The sequence below is a fragment of the Crocodylus porosus genome, unplaced genomic scaffold (genome assembly GCF_001723895.1).
Source record: "Crocodylus porosus isolate Cpor-Errol unplaced genomic scaffold, CroPor_comp1, whole genome shotgun sequence".
NCBI lineage: Eukaryota > Metazoa > Chordata > Crocodylia > Crocodylidae > Crocodylus > Crocodylus porosus.
Window position 1 is genome coordinate 6,338,555 of NW_017728916.1, and position 23,960 is coordinate 6,362,514.

The 23,960-nt window shown below is 47.9% G+C and overlaps 2 protein-coding genes and 1 long non-coding RNA gene across 7 annotated transcripts in view; 1 reads left to right on the forward strand and 2 right to left on the reverse strand.

The window, feature by feature from the left end:
* TAF1 (TATA-box binding protein associated factor 1) overlaps positions 1-17,741 on the reverse strand; it is a 62,124-nt gene extending 44,383 nt beyond the window's left edge. For all 4 annotated transcript variants that reach the window (XM_019536340.1, XM_019536338.1, XM_019536339.1 and 1 more), the window contains exons 1-11: positions 17,581-17,741; positions 17,371-17,488; positions 16,439-16,555; positions 15,787-15,906; positions 14,555-14,796; positions 9,407-9,625; positions 8,814-9,035; positions 8,334-8,535; positions 5,670-5,786; positions 1,715-1,882; positions 89-216 (exon numbers count right to left, since the gene is read on the reverse strand). In XM_019536340.1, the coding sequence (XP_019391885.1) occupies positions 89-216; positions 1,715-1,882; positions 5,670-5,786; positions 8,334-8,535; positions 8,814-9,035; positions 9,407-9,625; positions 14,555-14,796; positions 15,787-15,906; positions 16,439-16,555; positions 17,371-17,488; positions 17,581-17,703 (1,776 nt within the window). In that variant the 5' untranslated portion in view covers positions 17,704-17,741. The remainder of the gene's footprint in view (positions 1-88; positions 217-1,714; positions 1,883-5,669; positions 5,787-8,333; positions 8,536-8,813; positions 9,036-9,406; positions 9,626-14,554; positions 14,797-15,786; positions 15,907-16,438; positions 16,556-17,370; positions 17,489-17,580) is intronic.
* A 309-nt stretch (positions 17,742-18,050) lies between these two features.
* On the forward strand, positions 18,051-20,801 carry LOC109310963. The gene is made up of 2 exons (XR_002101354.1): positions 18,051-18,817; positions 19,600-20,801. It is a non-coding gene; the product is annotated as an uncharacterized LOC109310963 (long non-coding RNA).
* Positions 20,802-20,980: 179 nt separating this feature from the next.
* LOC109310961 (rho-related GTP-binding protein RhoG-like) overlaps positions 20,981-23,960 on the reverse strand; it is a 16,705-nt gene continuing 13,725 nt past the window's right edge. For both annotated transcript variants that reach the window (XM_019536348.1, XM_019536349.1), the window contains exon 2: positions 20,981-22,228. In XM_019536348.1, the coding sequence (XP_019391893.1) occupies positions 21,631-22,206 (576 nt within the window). In that variant the 5' untranslated portion in view covers positions 22,207-22,228 and the 3' untranslated portion in view covers positions 20,981-21,630. The remainder of the gene's footprint in view (positions 22,229-23,960) is intronic.

Here is a 23,960-nt window from a genome sequence, read left to right on the forward strand (position 1 = left end):
AAAAAAAAAAAAAAAAAAAAGCAAACTATGAATCAGAATTGTTCTTCCCAGCTCACTCCTAGCCACAAATCCCAAGTCTCATGCTGACCTGTTGTGGTTCTTCCTTGATGACACCTGTTTTCCCCAACAGGATCCGACTCTTCTTCAAAGAAGATTCCTTCTTGTTCTCCTTGGAGGGTGAATTCAAAGTCATCTCTTCCTTTTCATCAGGAATTTCTATAAGAAGAATATAGAACACACAGAACATAGTCGCAACACTGCTCCTAGGATTCCCATACCATTAGCACAATTTCTCATGTATAAAGAAATGAGAACTGCTTCTGAAAACCTCTTAGCATTTGTTCATCTCCCGAAAGGATCCTACTACTTCCCACCATAAAAATCAACTTTGACACTGCAAGGAATGAACCTCCCAGAGCACAAAGAGCTGCTCTTTCAGGATCTTTCAAACAAATGCCAGAGCTGATTTACATTCTTTCAGAGAAGATTCATGGAGCCCAACATGTAGTGAAATAGCAAAAAGGCCCATCCTATAGAAGAAACCCTGCTTCTTAATGTAGTTTTTGCAACCTAAGGGACGGTTCTCAGAGTCTCTGAGGTGCTTGAGGGTTCTGCAAGGGACAATGACAAGGCAGGCTATAGTTTCCTTCTCTTTGTTCCCTCAAAAGTAAGCCTAGGGCAGCTACCATTTAGGAGGAAAGACACAAGGAGGCAGAATCATTTTAGGTGCGGACAGAAGCGCAGCTCCTGGGATTTAATTCATGGTGATTCATAAAAACTGCCATGAGTAAGAGCTATCCTCCCAATCCAACAGGCATTAGCCATTGGATCAGGAGGGCAGAGGATCGGTTCCAATTTGGAGCCAATCCATGGAGACAGGCTGCATCTTCCCCAGGCTCCACACTCTCTGGATGGGAAGGGGTAGAAGGCAGAAGAGAGAGGCTGTTCTAGGGTTCTCTCAGCCCTGTTGGATAAGGGAGGGGGCAGGTTAACTGGATACCCCCTCCACGCTGAGGGGCTCCAATGCACTGCCCTCCCACCATTCCAGTGGAGCTGAGAAACCCCCGGAAGGGACTTCCCTCCCCTGCCTTCTCACCCTCCCATCCAGAGACAGCTGCTGGAGTGAGCAGACAGAAATTAACTAAGTCATTCCACTTAGGAGTAGCTTCATTCAAATCCTCATACAATGAGAGTTAATTTGTCCTGCAATCAGAGGGCTCTGCAACCATTCTTCTGTCTGGGTACAGCAATTTCAAGGGGCCAATCATGCGACAAATGTAATTTCTGCCTCAGCCTTTCATTTATTAAATGTGCTTTGGTTTGCTTTTGCTTTCAACTCATGGTTCAAATGTGGCATTAGAAGCGCACATACCACAGTTATCAGGGCTATCAATTACAGTTTTCAGTTATCTCTTGACAGCTCTGGAATCATTTGTGAAAAGCCTTCAGAAATCTTTAAACAGGAGACAAGTCTACCCCCAAAATAATGCTAAAAAGTCCCTGAAGTACAACTATAGTCCCATGCTTCCACTTTCATCCCTCTAGAACAAGCCCAAGGTATTCTACACCACCCATGTTCCCATTAGCATCCGCCACCCACCAACACGTAGTCTTCATTCCTTACTCATCCTAGCTGACCTGAAGATAGATACACAAGGGTGAAACAAGGAAAAGCGAGATAAACAGACACAATGGGCTAATGCCATAAACGTACCCAGGATGATGTTCTCATCATTCGGATCAAGCGTCAATACTGGAGGATCCAAGCATGTTTCCATTGCCTGATCATCCCAAATGATATTGTCTTCCCAGCGGCCATATACCAACTCCTCATTATCAATAGGGAAAATGGAGTACCAGGGTTTATCTTCATCTAGAGTAACTGCAAAGACAGCGAGATGAGATTTTTGAGGGCTCTGCACTCCACAGCAAGGATCCTTGTAGATTCCCAACTCAGTACCCCTGCCCCACATCAGTTCTCTCTGATCATCCCTCCTTTGAGGCTCTTGGGTTTGGGCCTCCCAACGGCAAAGCAAACCAAACAGAACTTTGCACTGTAGTCAGCACAAGCACACCTGAAAAAAAATATTCCTGAAGAGCTCCCAGAGGCTTTGCTTGATGAGGCCAAAGGCGATTCTCTAAGAGAAATGGGTTTTGTGCTCTGAGAGCAAGCTTTTTGTAAAGAGAAACCCTGCCTTACCAACCTACTGGAGTTCTTTGGGGGTGTCAACAAGCACATGGACAAGGGGGATCCAGGTGACAGAATATTATTTGGACTTTCAAAAAAGCATTCGACAAGACCCCTCAAAGGCTTTAAAAAAAAACCGAAAAAAAACCCCTGTGATACCATGGGATTGGAGGGAAGATTCTTTCATGAACTGCAAGCTAATTAAATGGTAGTAAGCAAAGGATAGGGCACTTCAGTGACATTTCAGGATGCAAGGAAGTCAAAAGTGGGGTCCCACTGGGATTTGTGCTAGCCTCAATTTTGTTCAACATTTTCATCAATGACCTTGAAATGGGGGAGTACACTGTTCTCTCCAAGTTTGTAGACAATGTCTAATTATTCTGGGCAGTCAAGCCCCAAGAGGATGGAGAAGAGCCACAGAAAGGTCTCACCAAGCTAAGCAAGTGGGCAAAAAAGTGGCAGATGAACTTCAGTGCTGACAAGTGCAAGGTAACGCACCTGGGGAAAATCAACACTTCAACTCAATATACACAGTGCTGGGTTCTGAACTAGCTGTTATGACTCAGAAAGGAAACCTTGCAGTCACTGCGTACAGCTCTATAAAAACATCAGCTCAGTGTGTAGCAGCAACCAAAAAAAAGCCAATAACATGTTGGGCATCATTAAGGGAATAGAAAGCAAAACAGAGAACATCCCCCATGCCATTGCACCAGTCCATAAATGCACCCACATCTTGGCTACATTGTGCTCTGGGTCCATCTTAAACAGGATATAGAATTAGAAAAGATAGAGAAGGGCTGCCAAAATGACTGGGGCATGGAGCAGTGGCCATACCAGGAAAAGGTAAAAAACCTAGGACTCTTCAGTTTGGAAAGGAGAAGGCTGAGGGGGATATAACAGAAGTGAAATCATGAAGTCTGTGAACCCAAGTAGTGGCAAGTTTAAAACTAACAAGGGAAAACACCTTTTACACAACATGTCATTAGCTCATGGAATTCACTGCCAGTGAGTGGTAGAAGCAGATAGCACAGCCAGGTTCAAAGAGGGACTGGATAAATCGCTGGATGAATTCTCTGGTACCTCTGAACCAATAATGGTGGTTATCGGGGGGTACGGGGGGTTTGAATAGGCCAGTGGTTCCCAACCCACTGGACTATGGCCCAGTACCAGTCTGCAGGAGAGAAATGACCGTGGATCGGCAAACCACGGACTGGAAATGACCGGCATACTGAGGACTGGCAGCCAACCCTTTCTTATACTGAGTATATTGAGTATAAAAAAGGGTTGGCTGCCTGCCCACAGTATGCTGGTCACTGCTGGTCTGCAGTTTGCCAGTCTGCCGTGACTTCCGGTCCGCAGTTTGCCAAGCCGCAACGTAGAAAGGTTGGGAGCCCCTGGATCACCCTAGATCAGGGACAGGCAATTATTTTGGCTGGATGGCTGCATAACGAGTTTTAGCAAGCTGTCAAGGGCCACGACGGTAGGCCCCCCCACCCCCAACAGGTGCCCTGCCCCCAGGTCACCATCTTGGGACCGAAGTCCCACCCTCTAAACCCTGCCCTCTGCCAGCAGAAGTCCCTCCCCTTGCCCCAGAAATACTTCTTTTGGGAAGGGGGTTTGCCATCTTGAAATCGAAAAAAACCCAAATTAGATACAAAAAAATAAAAAATCCACAATAACGTATTTTAATTTTATTTAAAAAAAATATTTTTGACCTGATTTGTGTGCGTTTGCATTGTGTATATGGAAGTGACTGCATACCAGCTCAAAATGAAGTCTTACACTTGTATATTGCATGGGATGTGGAGGTGGTGGTGTATGGGGTTTGTGGGCGACACCCGCGGGCATGAGTGTGGTTGTGTATGTATGTGGTGAAGGGTGGGTGGGTATGGGGCTTGTGGGGTGCGCGCGGGCAGCAGTGAGCGGGGCTCACTCCAAAGGCACATAGGTATACGGGAGGGGTTCATGTGTGGAGGGTGTGGGTGGATGCAGTATGTGTGTGGCGGGCGGGGGGAGGAGGGTTTGTGGGTATGGTAGGATATACATAGAAGCCCACTGCACTGGCCCCCACCCCACAACAGCCTGGAGCCAACATGCCCTGTGGCACCTCCCTGCCACTGCCAAGAGCACACAGCCCCAGCCCCACCGCAGCCTGCTCTTCTGGCAAGAGCAAAATCATCCAGATGTGTGCACAGTCCCAACCTGGGCCACCTCGTGCCTGCTCTGCAACAACCAGCTGTGGCAGGTCCTGCCACTGTATGGGCACACAGAGGGGCTGGGGCAGCTCCGCAGCTGGACTGCCTTTCTAGGCAGCAGCAGCTGCTGGCCCTAGCCCCATGGTACTGGCGGAGATACAGGCAGAGCTCCAACCCGCCCTGCACTTGCTGCAGACTCACCTGCTCGTTATGAACAGCTACAGAAACAGCAGCACCAGTGGGGCACAAGTGTGCTCAGCACTGGCGCCGTGGGGGGAAACCCTCCCCGCCCCCAACTGCTGCCCAGCACTTCCTGCAGCAGCCACCTGGAGCCTGGTTGCTTCAGGAAGTGCTGGCCAGCGGTGAGGCGAAGGGTCCACTTGCCCTCGTGCCAAGCACACTTCTGCCCCACCAGTGCTGCCACTGCTGCACCTGTTCAGTGTGAGCAAGCAAATCCACAGCAGACACAAGGTGGATCGGGGCTGTGCATGGGTCCCTGCCAGTACCACAAGGCTGCAGCCAGCAGCAGCAGCAGCTGGAAGGAGCTGCTGCCACCTGGGCTGCCTAGACACAGCTGCCTAGAAAGGGGGAGGCAGAACACGTCATGGCAGTATGGTGCCTGGGCCAGGCGGGACCAAAGGACCTGTCGCAGGCCGGACAAAGCCCCTTCATAGGCCAGATCTGGCCCACAGGCCATATTTTGCCCACCCCTGCTCTAGTTCTGTGGTGCTCAACCCATGGCCCACAGGCCAGATCTGGCACACGTCTCACCGCAGTCTGAAAATTTGGCGGCAGGGTAGCAGTGATAGCTAATTGCAACACCCTGCTGCCAAATTTCTGAACCTGTGGGGAGTCCCACAGGACAGATAACATAGCCCTGCACACTAGACAGGGCACACAGTGCCAATCTGGGTGGTGTGAAACCAACTGGGGCCTGGACAGAGACATCATGAGTCCTAATCTGGTCTGTGTGCTGGCTCTGTACCATTCATCTGCCTGCAAGGCATAAAAGGTTGAGCAGCAGTGCTCTACAGACATCCAGCTCAGTGCTCTCCCTCTAAACCTAGTCCTGCCACAGCTGCAAACAGGATACTGGGCAACATGCACCACTGGTATGACCCAGTCTGGTACTTATGTTCTTCCACAGAGAGAGGCTCTGCACAGGATTTGGAAGTCAGCAGGACACAGCTCTGACCCACAGGTCAGGATCACTGCAGGACCCTCCCACCCTTGACACGGAGCCCAGTCTCTCATACCCTGCCACTGACAGACCCAAGCCCTGTTACCTTGTTGCTCAGGGGGCTGCTTCTCTTTGCTCTTTGCGATGCCCAGAACCCCTGCAATGCTGGGTTTCTGTGAAAGTGGAATGGGTGGATTGAGCAAAGAGCCACTACGGTTCAGGCCTGTAGAAGAGAACACACAACATTAAGGCATTTCTGCCACCTGCTAAACCACAATTCAAAGCTCAGTGGAGAACAACTCCCAGCATCTGCCCTGGGGGAACCTTAGCATTATGACTGCAATCCCAAAAAACATTATACTGCAGCAAAATGGCTGCTGCTAGCTGGAAGCTCTGCAGTGCTGAAAGGAATGAAATACTGTACTCTTTCCACTCCAAGCCAAGCAGCCTTTAATTCAGAGAGGGGATATCAGTACCAGACAGGGTGCAACTTGACTGTTATTTTGATAAGCTCAGTTCAAAAAACCCACTTAATGTGCAAAGTTGACTAAGAAAGCAAACAAAATCATTATATTGCAACATACTGGACCATTCTATAATGAAGTGTTCTTACAAGTCAGGATAAGTCATGTGTTCAATTTTGGGCACCCTATCTCAAGAGAGAGCAGAAACTGAAGCAGTTTTCCCAGCTGCCACCTCCTCAGTCTGAGTGGAGTCAGATTCTTCATCTCACACTGTAGCTTCACCAGGCAGCAGGTTTAAAACAAAAAAGGAAGTATTTTTTACACCAGGGATCACCCATCTGCAGCACACGTGCCAGACACTGCCTGTGGCTGATTGGGGAGGGGACAGGCAACACAGAAGCAGATGTGGCAGGAAACAGAAAGCAAAGCAGCAAATGGGGCAGGGAGCACAGGGCAAGAAGCAGAGCAAATCGGGCAGAAAAAGGAAAGCAGAGTGGCGCTTGGGGAGGGTGCGCGGTGGCACCCCTGCCAAAAAGGTTGGCCCCCAATGTTTTACACAGTGCACAATTAACTTATGGGACTAACTGCCACAGGACAGTGTGGAGGCCAATAGCAGAACCGGGTTGACAAAGGGATTAGAAATTGATTTCTGAAGGACAGGCCCATATTACACACAAGTAATCCCACACTCAAGACACCCCTAAAACTAGGGCTTCTGGTAACAGGGAGGGTAGGACAGGGATCATCCTGCTGTACAAATAAGCCACATCTTATACCCTTCCTCTAAAACACCTGCTACTTGCCAGTGAAGCTGATCAAACCCTGGGCTTGATGGACTTTGGCCTGACACAGTATAGCAGGTCTTATATCCTGCCTGTCCCTTGTGCAGAGTATGCAATTCCTCACCCACCAGCCACCCTGTCCTGCCAGCATGCATGTCACATTTCTCCACAACCCAATTCAGTCACTGCTCAAACATTGCTGACAAGAGCACTGACAGTCTGCAGTAAGTTACCTGTATGTGAAAAATACACGGTCACGGCTAAGATACAGTGGCAGAAGCTAAAAGCACTTCTCCTCCCTTCAGTCAAATGTCACATGAAGTTCTGGTCTGAAACGCTTGTTCCCATACCAGATCAGGAAAAGAGCTCTAGAAGGTGCTGGCCTGCCTTTTCTTTCCGGGGAGCATGGATGGTTCTTCTGCCTCTCTACTATGCCACAGCTCCATCTACACCCTCCTTTTGAATTCCCTCCCCCATAAAGCCTCATGCTCCCTGCAGCACTGATGTCTGATGTACAGGAGCAAACTGGGAGTGTTAGAAGCTCAAGACACAAGAGTACAAGGGTGCTACTGCTGGGAGCATTGGCAGCCCTTTAGCTATCAACAGTCACACACTTACCAACCACCCAGGCTTCCTTCTACCGCCAGGGCCTTGAGGACCTGCTACCCTCCCACTATAGAACAGTTCATCCTTCCTGTCCCAGTCAGCCTTCACAGCTCTGCATGGCACTGCAGCCTGGTGAAGCAGTCAGCTAGGACTCCATCACTGCTAGGGGGAGCAGTCTGCACAACACAGCAAAAGCCTGCTCCCAATTTCTGACACTCCCCAAACACAGCCTCACTTCTCCTTGCACACCAACATCTCTGCCCATCTTCCCTTGTCTCACAGACCCCTGAATTCTTCTCTCGTCTCGTGCTACCTCATTTGCTTTCATGATTGCCCACAGTGACAAAAGAATACAGTTGGGTGTGCTCAGGAAGCAGGCTAGCACCAACATATAAAAATGGAAAATCTGGCATCATCTGAGACCCACTGACATGTCTCTGCAAAGGTGAAACAAACCATCATGAATAATAACAATTCTGCATTTTCAGTTTAAATGTAAAAAGGGCCCTACCTCTGACAGAAATTTGGGAGACATTGTTTCAAAAGCAATGCAAGAGCCTCCTCTTTAAAAAGTCTTCTAGTTGGAGAATTGATATAGAAAATACACCTGGTCCCCAAGGGACAGACAGCTATTTACTTGTGTGGCAGAAGGATCTTGGAACTCCCATAAATTCAAACAGAATGGAGTCACCAGTATAGCATCAGGGTGGTGCTGAGCGAGACGGGCACCCCACTCACTCTGATTACAGAAGAGGAGGCGGCAGATGCTTAGCTGGGCTGGCATGTGCTCTTTTCTAACAGCAAAAGTATAGCTTCTTTACAAGAAGACTAACAAGAGGCCTGGGCCTCAGCAGCCCACCTTGCACTCTGCCTCACTGGATTGCAGCAGTGAGAAGGTGGGAGGTCACTACCACACACCTTGCTGGGCATTGTAGGCAGTGGCATTCCTGGTCATGCTGGATGGCAGCCAGCCTGCCAGGCTTGCTCGCTGTGTCTTAGTCCCTTTGTGCTTGACGTCCTCCCCGTTCCAGATCACATCATCCTCCCACTGCAGCTGTGTCACCATGAGGAAGTGCTCATCAGCCAGTAGGTCATCCTTCTCCAGCATCAACCCTGCATCCTGCAGATGAAAAACGTTCCAGGACTAAAAGAAAGAATTTAAAACTCCCCATTTCCTCCACTGTATGATCCCTTCACCCCCACCCCACTCTACAGTGCACCCTGCTCCCCACTACCCTTCCTCCACTAAGTTGTCTCCCAGCCTTAGTCATCCATCCACTGAAGCTTCTTCTCTTCGCTGCCACGCTCCACAACACCTTCACCCCATGCCTTTTCCAACATGACTGACCGCCACCATTTGCCAGCCAGCCCCTCATCCCAAGCATGTGCACCTCTCACCTGCTCACCACCCTGTCCTTTAGTCTCCTGGTCCTTCTTTCTGTCTTTTAGTTTGAAACCATAGTCAAACCCGCTGCCGTCCTCTGGGATCCCCAACATGTCATACCAGAGCTGGGCAGGCCCATAACGCCATTCAGCCACCTTGGGCTTCGTATCAGTCACTTTGTCTATATCGCCCGTTGACTGGGAAAACTTGGACTCCACAGGTGCCATCATAGTGATCTAGAGCAGCATGAGAAAAGGGAATCCATCGGCCACTGTTGCCAGAGCTGGTAACAAGAGGCAGTTCTTGCAAGTTTTCTGTCTTTTTCTCCATGAAGCGTTTCCTACAGAAACCTTTTCAACCTTAAGTGCTGCCATAGAGAATGCCAGGATAAGGCCACTAACAATACAAGGAATCCCCACGGCTATACCATAAAAGGCAAAATACTGCCTCTTGCCTAACAGAATGAACACAGGGCCTCTGCAAAATAGAAAATGGAAGCCAAGCCAGCTTTCACACAAATGCTCTTGGGATGGGGCAGGGGGTCACCTATGGGGTGAAGAGTGCTCCATTTGCTAGTCAGGCCCTTCCTAGATTTCAGACTCCCCACCTCATCATCTGAAAGGCACTGCTCAGGAGGAGGAGGAGGAGCAAACTCATATTCCCAGGGTGACTTTCCTTCTGCTCCTGCCTCAGCCGTGGCTTCACCCTCCTGGATCTGCACTTCTTGAGTTAGCTCCCGGTGCTTCTTCTTGCGTTTCCGGCGAGCACTACGCCAAACAGATGGAACATTCTTCCCAGGGCCAAAGAGGCGAAGGAAACGCAGCACCTAGGAAAACAGAAGGGTCACAGGAGTAAGCCACAAGCCACTAACAATGTGAGCAGGAGTTATTTATGCACTGGGGCAGCATGGTTGAGTGCAGGACCTTAGTGTGACTTTTCTCTTGAATCTAGTGTGACTTGGCTATATCTTAATTTAATCCTCAAAAAGATTTCACTCTACGAATCCAATACCTGCAAACCATCAACAGAAGAAAAACACGGCTATTTTGACAGAGCAAGGGCCCACCAACAACTGGAAAAGGTTGTCTTCATTCCGAGCATTCCGAGCAACCTCTTACTAGGAAGGCACCAACCAACTGGAGGGATTTAGAAGGATGGAAGAAACAACAGACATGGGAACTCTACAGCTTATATGGTACACAGTCAAAACCATTCTAAGCAACTACTAGGAGGGGACAGTAATATCAGACATACCAGAATCCAGAAATATTTAAAGCGAGTAAAAACCAAAGAAGTTGCTGAATTATTTAAGAATGATGTTTTCTGCACTTTAAGTAAAGTTTTAAAATCTAGCCGTAATCAGGGAACGATGGAATTCACGTTCTCCATTCTACTTTAACTTTGCTCCTTTTTGCACAGACGTTATGTGACCGTTCACCTAGATTTCATAGCCATTAGGGCTAGAAGGGACCTCGGGAGACCATCGAGTCCAGCCCCCTACCCCCGGGGCAGGAAGCCACCTGGGGTCAAAGGATCCCACCAAGATAAACATCCAAATGTCTCTTAAAGGAGTCCAGAGTAGGTGCTTGCACCACCTCTGGAGGCTGTCTGTTCCAGGCTTTGGGTGCTCAGACAGTACAGAAGTTCTTCCTTATGTCCAGCCTGAAACGGTCTTGGAAGAGTTTGTGACCATTTGACCTTGTCATCCCTTGGGGTGCTCCGGTGAACAGGCATTCCCCCAGAACCTGATGTACACCCCTTATATACTTGTAGGCAGCCACCAGGTCCCCTCTGAGCCTGCACTTTTCCAGGCTGAAGAGTCCCATGGCTCTCAGCTTCTCATCATAAGCCTGTTTTCCTGCCCTCTGATCATGCGCATGGCTCCTCTGGACTCTCTCAAGCTTCTCCACACCCTTTTAAAATTGTGGAGCCCAGAATTACCTGCAGTACTCCAGCTGCAGCCTCACCAAGGCCAAGTACAGTGGGAAGATGACATCCTGGGATTTGCTTGGGAAGCATCTATGGATGCAAGCCAGAGCTTTGCTCGCTTTACCAGCTGCAGTATCACATTGGCAGCTCGTATTCATCTTGTGGTCAATCATGACCCCCAAGGCCCTGACAATGGCAAAATTGTAAACAACTGAAAAAGGAGTAATCGATGGAAGAATCTGGCAACCTTTGTTACAGCTTCAGCCATAATTGACCACCACTGTTAACACACACAGAATCATAGAAAATGAGGGTTAGAAGGGACCTCAGGAAGTCACATCTAGTCCAATCCCCTCTGCTCAAAGCAGGACCAGCCCCAGTTACATCATCCCAGCCAGGGCTTGGTTGAGCCAGACCTTAAAAGCCTCCAAGGATAGAGATTTCAACACCTCTCTAGGTAACTTGTTTCAGTGCTTCACCACTCCCACCCCTACCCCCATGAGAAAGTTTTTCCTAATATCCAACCTAAAACTCCCTTGCTGCAATTTGAGCCCATTGTACTTTGCCCTGTCATCTGCCCCCACTGAGAACAGCCCAGCTCCATCCTCTTTGCAGCCCCCCTGCAGGGAGTTGAAGGCTGCTATCAAATCCCGCCCCCTCAGTCTTCTCTTCTCCAGACTAAATTAGCCCAGGTCCCTCAGCCTCTTCACACAAATCATGTGCCCTAGCCCCTGAACTATTTTCACTGCCCTCCGCTGGACTCTCTTCAACTTGTCCACATCCTTTTTGTAGAAAGGGTCCCAAAACTGGACACAGTACTCCAGATGCGGCCTCACCAGTGCTGAAGAGAGAGGAAGAATCACTTCCCTCTATCTACTGGCAACACTCCTACCAATGCAGCCCAGGACACCATTAGCTGTCTTGGCAGCAAGGAGACACTGTTGACTCATATCCAACTTCTTGTTCACCGTCACCCCCAGGCCCTTTTCTGCAGAGCTGCTGCCTGGCCAGTCAGCCCTCAGCCAGTCCCATGGGATTGTTCTGTCCTAAGCGTGGGACTTTACACTTGTCCTTGTTGAATTTCATGAGATTTCTTTTGGCTCAATCCTCCAACGTAACTCCAATAATCCTCCAATATAACTAGGGCCAACAGGGATAAGATTGGGAAAAGAAGAATTTCATCTTGAATCTGGAAGAAATATCTTCCTGTCAGCAATTTGTATGATGCTGGGCAATAGACTTCTCAATATCAATGATGGAATACCAGTTTCTTGGCACATTTAAAAACTAGAATGGACAGTTATTTTTATTTTCACCAGAAAAATACCCTAATAAAATACTTTAAATGTGGAGAACTAGAAGAATTCTTCCAATGCCTCTGCCTCAAGAAATATTTCCACGACCAAACTGAATCCACTCCCAACAATTCATCCTTTGACAACATTGAGGAAAAGATCAACCCCCAAAAACCCCCAAAAAACATCAGATCGGACACCCCACAGCAGACAAAACCCTAACCCTTGACCACTACATTGACTGCTTCAGGGAAAGAATGAACAATGAAATAATCAACAACACATGCCACCATAACAACCTCTCTCTACCAGAAAGGCCATAGAATCTCTAAGATCTAACCACCAAATAGTAATAAAACCAGCACATAAAGAAGCCATAGTCATCCTAAACCGTGAAGACTACATAAACAAAGCCAACAGACAACTCTCCAACACCACCTACTACACAGACCTACAAGAAGATCCTACTTCCCTTTTCATCATGAAACTCAACAATACTATCAAATCTTTTCCATCAGGTCTACATGAAAAACTATAGACCTTGATCCCCCCACTGCCTAACCCGGGGACTTTTTGCATGCTCCCTAAAATCCACAAGAGAACCCTGGCAGACCTATCATATCCAACCAACAGACCCTAACTGAGGAAATATCAGGTTAAGTTGAATCAATCCTAAAACCGCTTGTCACCCAAAAAGCAAGTTTTGTCTAAGACACTACAGACTTTCTATGGAAACTTGAAAACATAGACCACCTTCCCAGCAACACCCTCCTAGCCACCAGGGACATTACCAGCATCCCACACCAGGATGGCATCCAAGCCTGCCTTACATATCTGACTAGGTCTTGAATACTCCAGCACCAACGTCTCCTTTTTAGACAGGATGATCAGCATCCAGAATGATAAAATACAGACCACGTTATACAAGAAACCCACAGACTAACATACATACCTGCACAGAACCAGCAGTCACCCTAAACACGCCAAAAAAGCTGCTATATATAGCCAAGCCCTCAGATACCACCGAATTTGCACAGAGGAGAACACCCGGGATTGTCACCTCACCAACCTTAAAAAGGCTTTCACCCAACAAGGACACTCCTCCAGAGACAGAGAGAGAGAGAGAGAGAGAGAGAGAGAGAGAGAGAGAGAGAGAGATCACACATTTGAAAGAGCCACCCAGATACCACATGAAGAATTGCTGCAGTACAGAAGAAAACCCCCCTGGTCATGACATATCACCCCTCCCTCAAACCCATACGAAAAATCCTCAAACAACTCCAACCCATATTAGAAAGAGACCTTATTCTTAAAGAGATCGTCCCAGAGCCACCCATCCTAGCCTTCAAACATGCACTAAGCCTCGCTAACCTCATCACCAGAAGCAAAATTCTTCAGGCCCAGAATACGCAGAATGGATCCAGAGCATGCCATGACAAGAAATGCAAAACTTGCCAACACATTTCCACCACCCCTACAATTACTAAACCCCACAACACAGCCATCAGCATTCCCAGATCTTATAGCTGTACCTCCAGAAAGGTAATACATCTCATCCAATGCACCAAACGCCCCGATGGAAGATACGTAGGAGAGACCAAACAACAACTGCACACCAGAATGAACACACACTGGAAATCTATCAAAGACAAGAATACCCAATTACCTGTGGGGGCACATTTCTCACAAGAAAACCACTCTCTCACCAATCTCTGTCCTGATCCTCAAAGGAAACTTACAAAACACTTCCCAGAGATGAGCCTATGAATGCCACTTCATCATTCTCCTGGATACTAAAAATCATGGACTAAATATAGACATTGGATTTATGACACATTATAGCCTGCCCAACATCCAACTCCCCAGGTACTTCTCCACTATTCATCCCCCTTCTCTCCTCCAACACCCAGCCTGACTCCTCAATTTACTTCTTCACTGACTGTGCCCATCTTGTAGGCAGCCTCTGGCTTCTTTACTTTTCATTCCATCCAGGAAGAGCACACACCAACTGCAGGCACTTCCTCAGCCTTACGAAGGGTTTCTAAACCCAAAAGCTGGCTTAAATTTTTTTTTCCAACTATTTAAGTTGGTCTAATAAAAAAGTTATCAGATTCATCCAAAGAACCTTGTCTGCCCATGTTAGAGGCAGCATAGGAGGAAGAGCAGAGATATTCGGGAAAGAAAATGACAAACAGGTAGGCAGGGCAGAAAGTATAACCTCTGTTTTGCCTGTAATCTGGAGAAAGATAGTCACTCCCCAAGCATAAACTGTTTTTAAAGTAAAGCAGAAAAGACCTATTGCAGAGCAAAAGATTAGATCAGAACCCAAATTACATGCAACTCTCCCTAAGAGATACCTATAGACAGCAGGAAAAGCACAACACAGCAACTTCTATCCTGCACAGGGTAAGGGAGAAATAAGACAGAGACACAAAATTGCCTAGGACCTCTGGACCAGCACATATTTACAACATTCATGAGCATGACTGCAGGGCAGACACTTCCCACCACTTTCCCTTTACATACAATACCTTGCCTGGCCGGAATTCAGGGAAAAGCTCAGTAACGCTTGGCAACTGTTTGGTGGCATCCCGCTGCATGATTCCTGCAAGAGGCAGAGTGAGTTTGCCTTCCTTGGATTCTGTCTGCCTGGCCTCTTGGGGTCCCATCTCTGACTCGGAATCAGAGCTGCTGCTAAAATCCACCTTCTCAGAGGCAGCAGAGGAAGAAGCAATGATGGAGGGCAGAATTATGCCATCTCTTTCCTCAGATGCTACAAGAAAGCAAGCAACTCATTAAAAAAGTTCCACCCCTGCTCCCGAGCACAGCCCTCAAAGCAGCAGTGCACAGGTGGCTCTCTCTCAGAGCATGCAGTAACAAAGCCACTAAATGTCACAGTTACCAAGTCCCATCCAGTTTAGTCTTCCCTTCCAGCCCTACAGCAGAGAAAGAGCAAAAGCAAGATGGAAAAGCAGCTCAAAGGCTTATTTATAAATCTTCATAATCTCAACGCTTGTTGAGAACATGACAACTTTAACCTGTATTTCAAGGAAGGGCCAGTCCTAGGCAACACCATCTCACTGCATGCCTAGCCAGACCCCTCTTCAACTCCAAAACACTAGATTGAAGGGGGAGGAGGGGAATTATTTGGCCAGCAGACCACTTAAGGAGTTTTGGTGAGCTACTGAAGGGTAGGGGGGTGCCAAGCAGCCATCCTGCCCTCCCACCACAATGAGCCACTGCCAAGCCACATTGAGAAAGTTGGGGGCAGCTGCCCAGGGACCAAGCCCCCTTCTTTCCTCTCCCCTCCCCTCCCCTTCACTGCCAAGCCTCATAGAGACTCGCTTCCTAGTAGTGTGGCAGTGGCTTAGAGCAGCAGGTTGGTGGGACAGCTACTCAGCATGCTGCATTCTACATTGTTCCATGAGGGCTCACTTGTTGGTGGCCACAGTGCCAGGACTGCAAAGCGACCACGGGGGGGACAGCAGAGATGTCTGCACGATCCAGCCATGACAGAATGGAGCCGTGCAGGGCACAGCCCTCCCTCCTCAGGCTGCCAGTAGGCAGGATAGGATCAATTAAGAGCTGTATCTTGCCCAGCCCTGCACTAGATGGATCTCTAACAAAATTCCAAGCATGAAATAAATGTAAATGCACTGACGCATTGCCTGGAAATATTAGCCTTTGATATGTTACGTTCTGTAACCCCCAAAAATCTGATTCTCTCAACCATTTTAAAGACAAGACGATATTCCTTACTCACCAGGAGCAACTGCATCCTTCTCCTCTTCTTTCTTTACTGGCACTGGAGGGGGTGGTGGTGGTGGCATCAGCTTGGAATCAATATCTTCACAATCTGCATCATAATCATCCTCATCTTCATCTAAACAATCAAGAAAGAGTCAACTGAACAGTCTGTTCTTAAGGATAAGCAGAATGCTAGAGGCAGAGGTAGGGGAAAGCAGGCAGGTTCAATTGATAGGTGGGGGGCCTATGTTGGAGCCCCCTATATGACTGATCAGGTGTCTTGGCTGACAGAAGGAGGAATCAAGCCCGTGCCTGCAGGGCACCCCGCCTTTGCAACCCAAGTTAAAAGACAGATCCGCACGTAAGCTTTTGCAGAAGACTCCAGGATCAGGGAAAACTGACACTGAGCTGTTTTCTGGTTGGCATGCCTTGAATGGTACTGTTTTGGAGAAATAAATCTACATGTGAAGAAAGGGACTGAAATTTCACTCCTGCTGACAGCTTTCCAATGCTGTGGCAGATAGATAGCTAACAGTTTGCAACAGGATGCTGAAGCAGGGAAAGCAAATGCCAGGATAACATATTGCAGACACACCACTGTCAATCACAAGCACAACAGCCAAGGCCAGTTCGTTTCAAATGCATCATTAACCGTCAACCCCAAGCACCTGGTCTCCGACTCGGCTGCAGGTTGCCCATTGCCTGCCTGAATCTGCGGCTCTCATCTTCCGCCATCTCGCTGATATCAGAGTAATCGACGGCATCCTCTGTGCTCTTAACCCAGCCTAAGGAGAAGACAACAGTCACACAAGAGAGTCATACCCCAATGCAGCGGTCACATTTCCTCCATGTGACTTTATCCTGTGGATCTTGCCCTCAGCATACCTTCTCCCCAACCCCTATGGAGACTCCCTTTTATAAGTGAACTGGAGCAACCCCACCCCACAAGAGCTCCTCAACACCTTTGGCCTGGGAAAGACTAGGGTATGGAGTCTGTAGGTTCCCTTCAATGACCTGCCAAGATCTATTCACATTTGACAAACAATGGTACGGTCACTGTCCTAAGACGACCACGAGCCAAACTCCTGATTGAAGAATCTCCTGATTGATGTTAGTAATCCCGTCCCCCCACAGACAAAAGTCAGGGAAGGCTCACACCCCGCAGAAAGGTGACTCCAGTTGGAAACATAACCCAGATCTTCACTACTGCAGATGGAAGCCCTGTCTGTTTAATCAGCCTGTCTCTCCACAACCCGTCACAGCATGGGCAAGGGCCACATAAAGGGGCTTATTTGAGTGGAAACAAGACACTGTTCACCATGTGAGAGGCCCGCCTCCCATGGCTTTCTTATGTGAAAAAACAGGCCAGTCTTGCTCAGGACACAGCTCAGCACTGTGGGAGTGGGGCCAGCCTCCGGAGGGAGGGAGGGAGGGAGGGAAGGAGCCGAGTACTGGGTTTGGGCCAGCATGCAGCAAAGGCAGGCCCGGGCCGGGGCCCAGACTGGGGAAGATAGCAGGGAGAATGGGCCCAAGGGCCACCGCGAGGCGGCTGCCGGTGGGTCGCTGCCCGGTACGGAGGGGCGGTCCCCACCGGCCTCACCTTCCTCGTCCAGCTGCGGCCCGTCCGCCTCGCTGCCGTCCTCCTCGCTGGCCGTGAGCTCCGTGATGAGACTGCCCAGCCCCAGCGCGCCCAGCCCGGCCAAGTGCTTCTTACATTCCTGCAGCGGGAGACCGGCCCCGCGTTGGCGATGCCCGGCCCGGCCCGGCCCTCCCACCCCAGACAGCCCCCGGGGACCGGGCGGCCGCTCACCTTGTCGAGGACGCTGTCGCCCTCAAGCTGCCCCGCCTCGTTGATATTCCCGAAGAGGAAGCCGGCCAGGGAGAAGGGCCCGGCGCCGCCCTCCGCCTCCTCGTCGCTCTCCGAGTCCGACATCGCGGCGGCCCCCGCTGCTGCGGCGGCGCTCCTGGCCCAGGCCGCACACAGGAAGTGGAAGCAGGGCGCCGGAAAGCACCATAGAGAGGAGCGCTGCCCAGAGCGCCCCAGGAGGCGGAGCGGCCACACCCCCAAGCATGAGGCGAGCGGGCAGCCCGCTTCTTCCACACATGCGCTCTCAGGGCTATGTAGCCTCCTCGGGAGTGCAGGGGCCGGGCCCCCACTTCCCGCCCCGCACACCCCCAGGGGCCGGGCCCGCGGCCTCCCGCCTCCGACAATCCCCTGCCCGTTGCCCCCGAGGCTGCGAGCCACAGCGGGGGGTACCGCCGCTAACATGGTAATGACTGAGAAAGCGGAACGAGGCGCTGAGCCCGAGAGATGACGAAGCTTTATTACAGTTACAGTCTGCACCAGTTACAACAATCCCTTCGCGCTGCTCGCTGCGGTACGAGCTCCGCTGAAGCATAAGCCGAGCTGCCACGGCTCCCGCCCGGGGGCCCTCCGCAGCACGGAGGCCAGGCACGGCGCGGCCGGTCTGGCACGAATCCCATGCAGAGCTCCAGCCCTACGCTGAAGAGCGCCTTTCCAACGTGAAGCGTCACGTCTGAACTCCTCCGCTCGATACATAAGGGCTGAACTAAAAACCTTTTGCCTTAAAATAAACGACTATTTAGCCAGAAGGAGAAAAACATCTAATAGTACAGAAGAGACTGACTTGTTACATTAACTATATTCCCATCCAAAAAATTAGGAAAATTGTACAAGATTTCTCAGCTGTTCTCCTCAATATCGGCATCTCTTTTGAACCTTGTCAAAACCAAACCAGTTCTTCAGGGAGCCACTAAATTGCCATCTGTTACCAGCTGACACAAAAATGGGGCAAGAAAGGAGCCCAGAGAAACGCTGTGCGCTAGTTACAATACTAGTAACAATACATGTGTTACAGAAGTCAGGACTGGGAGAGGACACCTGAGCTCTGGAGTGCGAGCACAAGGAATCCCCCGCTCAGGGACCAGGTGCTGAAGCACATGAACTGTCAGACCAGCAGGATTTGCTTCTCTTGGCAGAAAACATACAGTAATGCAAGGTATTGTGACCAGCTTCTATTAATGAGGTACTATGAAGACAGTGAAAAGCTTTCCAAGTTGCTCTGTTCAAAGGTCACCTCTATTTTACATTCACCATTGTTATATTAATCTCTTAAATCCTGTGTGGAGTGGCTTGCTTAGTTGATTAAAGAGATGGGGATACCGCAATTCCAGGCCAACTGCCTAAGCAGTAGCTTTCTACATCACCAGGATCCTCCTCCAGTTAACACCAGAATGGACACACTGAGCTGTGGAAAAGAATGCATGCAGCAGTATCTGCTCCTGGGACTTGCTATGCTCACCCTCCTTCACCACCCAGTTCCACAGGACCAGAGTGGCTACAGTGGTATATTTCAGTCCATAAATCACTTAAGACTTAAAAAAACCCCAAAAACTAGCATGACCTTCAGCACAAAATTGGGCTTGTGCAGCTGACTTAAAGATTGCACCGATTCTATTTAAAAGTGATCCATTTAGAGCAGTGCACACCTCTAACCCAGATGCACTTTAAGTTAATCTTTCATTAAAGAAAGGCCATGGGTTTTCACTGATTTAAATAGATACAATTAAAATCTATCTAGGTAAACACCAGTGCAAAATTCTGAATCTAGGCCAAGCTTGAACAGGGCTTATTGGTTAAAATCTATTCACTCTATTACTGAAGTTTACCCACAAAAGACAAAAGTCTAAGTACAAGGCACAGAATTATTGTTGCTTGCAAGTCAAGGTCCGGCTAAAGACCTGACTGCTAAACTGAAGGCAGGGAGCAAATGACTAATATCACTGAGGTTCTTGTATTACATTGCAGCTTGCAGGGCTCCGGCTTATAGGCCATGCTTGGAACAACACTTCCTCCACAAGTGCAAAAGGTGCAAAGACTTTCCAGTCAATGGCACTTGGTGAAAAACAGAAGAATGGTGTGCAGAAGTGTTCAGGTTTCTGCAGAAATCATGCTATACAGTTCATTTGGTATCTGTTTGAACCATTCTTGGGAAACTATATGATTTCATTAGCTAGTCATATGGCACTTTGGGTCAACCATAATTTGTAATTTATTCTCTTGGAGTGCAATTTGCTAAATTACTATCTAGAACTAACATAGCCATCAGACACACTGAGACTATAAGTCAAGGCAGGATCAGCACACCAACCAGAGAAAGGCACATCCCTCCTTACTGAGAGCTTTCAGGACACAGGCAGGGCCATATTCATAGCCATCTTGTGCTTCTACAGCAGAAGAGCCAAGGCTAATATTATTTTTAATATATTAGTTTCTTAGTGCCCAATTGCCGCATCTTGCCAGGCAGAGAGATGAGGGCTCTTTCCATCCAGGACAAATCCAACAAACCTTTGCATGGGTAAGTTGTTAGTAAAAATGAGACCCAAACAACTCATTTAGGCTGCAAGGAGCACAACTCCTGATTTCAAGAGGCAAAAACTCGGTCCTAGCACCACTGGGTTAATACAAAGTCTCTTCTGAAGCACACCACTTCCCAGATCAGCTATCCAGAGTGACCCTAGCCCTCAAAAGACGTTTCACACTGCCACTTTTCTTCTGATCTCAAGTGAATAAAACAGCATGCTTCCAGTTTTTGGCTCTTGGCTTCACTCACAATGGGCTACAAAAAAATTAACTGAAGCTCTAGTTAAATGCTTAATGGATTATAAAATTCAACTAGCTAGCACAGAGAATTTTTTAGGCATGCTAGAGCCAAGGTGACCGCCCAAACAACAAAGACCAATTTAGCTGGAACCACTATTAAATCCACTTCCTGGTTCCAGTTCACAGAGGAAATTTCATTGGTCTCATTTAGCATCTTGCCAAGAAGAAAGAAGGGCATTTGCCATGAAAATTGATGCAGTGATGCAGGGGACTCTAGTTACAGTCAAGACAAAAGAAATTAGTTCCTCGAGAGCAAACAGGCTCCTGCCAAGCCTCCAGAATTCACCAAAGGAAAGGGAATGAGCCAGTGTTTGTTTTGAGGAGTGTCATACCAATTACCCCAAGCAGTCTGAGAACTCAGAATTTAAAGTTTCTTTTGAAGGGGAAGAGAAACCTTAACACAACTGAGAAGGCTATGACAGATTTGCATTTAAGTTTTCCCCTCACCTCTCTATTCCAACGCAAAAGAAAATCATTCCTTTGAATTACACTGTCATTAAGAATGCCACAGACTGAAAGATGCTAATAAAGTTAATAAAACCATGTCAGGTATTCCTCATGTCTGGACCACTGAATTAAATATGCCTGGTTTTCATTAAGTTTCATATATATGATCACATCCTTCACTATAAAGTGAGTCTCAGCAATATTGAAGGCATTTCTGAATTTTGACAAATATTTTTCAAACTTATTGTCAAATTAAAGCAATAATTAGAAAGCCACACTTCCATCTGGACAATCAAGTTGATCAGTGAAAAAAAAAAAAAAAGCTAGAAAAAGCAGCAACTACACTTAAAGAAGAATTGTCAACATCTGTCTTTCAGCCAGGTCAATAACTGAAGTTTGTCTAGTATAGAAAGAAACGTTTGGCTTTGAAGAAGTCCCCTTATCTTGCTCCTCCACGGAAAAGAACAGAAGCCAACCAAAGACTGGAGAAGTTGAAGACTCCGGAACTCTAGAAGATGAATAAGTGTTTGACCATGCTCTCACTAGGTTGGAACAAACTCATTGTCTCAGTTTCCCTGAAGCAGTAAGAAAACTGCAAGAATATTCTTTGCATAAACTGTTTCTTTAGAGCTGTTAGTGCAAGATGCATATCTTCAATTAAAAAGGAAGGAACCCTCCACGATGCCAGCCAGTCTTTATTCCATCTCAAACGTCTACCACTGTAAGTAACTACAACAGGAGACACTTTTTTGTGTTTTTCTTTGTAACTGGGTACAAAACGGCACGCACAGCTTCAGCAAATACTTCTCGAACACCATCTTGGTTCAGAGCTGAGCATTCCAAGTACTTGACTGCTCCAATCTGTTTGGCTAGTGATGTTCCCTGCTGCGGGGTAGTGGGAGTCAAGCTTTGCTCCTTCAGCTTTTTCACCGTTTCCAAATCACTTCGTAAGTCTCTCTTGGTGCCAACTAAAAGGATTGGAACATTAGGACAGTGGTGAGAGACTTCAGGATGCCATTTGTGCCTCACATTTGCATAAGAAGAGGGACTTCCAATGGAGAAACAAATGACAAATACATTGGTTTGGGGGTATGAGAGGGTACGCAGACGATCATACTCCTCCTGGCCTGCAGTGTCCCAGAGATTCAGGCTAACTGTCCGGCCATCAACAGTCATCTGGGCACTATAGTTGTCAAACACAGTGGGGATATACTCTTCAGGGAAGGCATTGGTGGTGTAGCTGATGAGCAGACAGGTTTTTCCCACTGCGCCATCTCCAACAACTACGCACTTTATTGTCTGCATTCTTTACCCAAAACGGAGACTCCTACACAAAGCAAGAGAAAAAGTTAGACCAAGATCATTCACATACCAAAATTTTAAAAGACAATGCTTAACAGGCTTCTCCAATGCCCGTGCTTTCAAACACTTAATAAAAGGTTGGGAGTACCTACACATGCAAGGAGGCACAGGCCCCGACTGAGGAACCCACACCTGAGATGCAACAGAGTGAAGAAAAGGTGATAGACCATAGAAGCCAAGCAGTCCGGTAGCAACCAGCCACCTCCCGACTGTTTTTATGCAAGTGCCAACATGTGTCCAATGGGGGTCCATGCCCCAGATTTTACTGACAGGCCTTGCCTGCTCTGCCCTTGAATCCCTAACCCTTCTACAAACTCCACAGGCCACACAACACGGCTGCATGGGCCGTAAGTCTGACATCTCTGGTCTAAGGCACAGTAACACAGAAACCCCTAGGAATCAATGTTTAAAAAAATTAAACAATTCCTTGAAGAGGCAAATGTACGACTGAACTCTAGGGATCCCATGTATAAAACAAGTAATTAATTCACTCTATTCAGTACCACTCGGACCCCAGAGAACTGGAGAAAATTCAAGGAACACCAATAAAAGGTTCAGAATACAGTACCTACAAAGCTAGCTGAACACATTGTTCTTTGACATACAAGTAGAGAGAAGTGGGATCAGTCTATGAATGCACAAAGAACTGTTCTAAAGAAGCCAAGGACAGATTATTCTCACTAGTCACTGACAGGACAAGCAGGAATGAATGAGCTTGAATGGCAACAGAGAGAGCCTATGTTTAGCAACAGGAAAACAGAAACAGCATCCGAGTTCAGCAATGAAATAAACTTCCATGGCAAGTTATAGATTCATTCCTCAAGCTAATACCAAGACCCTCCAACCACCCATCCCTCAGAGCATCAAGGATGAGAGCCTCATGACCAAGCAGCAATCCTCAACCCAAATCATTCTTTTCCCTTTTCATTTGATTCCTACCCTTTTCAATAATGGCTTTACAGAGCATAAGGCTCCTGCTTTCTCCTCACAGGTGCTGAAGTTGCCTGCATATTTGCCTGCTGACAATTCTGTTGCTAGTCAGAACAAGAAGGAACCTGTTGCCTGCATCTGCTTCTCCACCCAAATGCCTTTGCTTGTCAGCTTTAACTCAGTTCTCAAACCAAAGGCAAGTTGGAGCTTCCAATCCAGAGAGAAACAATTAAAACAGCAACTACATTATACATTCCAGAAAAATCAGCAGCTCAGAAGCCACAACAGCAGTGAGAGCACATTAAAATGAACACACATCAATCACTTTCTACAAAAGTCATAACATTCTTTTTCTGCCAACCCTTTCCTTTTTCCAGCTCCAACCGTCACGCCTCTGTCTTTCTTGATATCTTGCCTACATAATCTGGTCTTTTGGTTCCTCTCCCCACCCCTCACCCCCAAGCCCAAGCGCACACGCATACTTTGTGTTAACTTGAAATAAGTAACAAACAAAACAAAACAAATGTTATCAGGTAATTACAGTACATTCCTAGTCACATTGGTGCACACACTTGGAATCCTTCAAACTGCACACACATTTGCTACTCATATATAGCAATAGTAACATAGCAGAAAATCTTTTTCAGTAACACGCAGGAGGATCAGAGAGGAAATAACAGAAATATGATGTCATTGGGATAACGGAGACCTGGTGGGACTCCACCCATGACTGGACCACGGGTATAGAGGGCTATACCCTATACAGG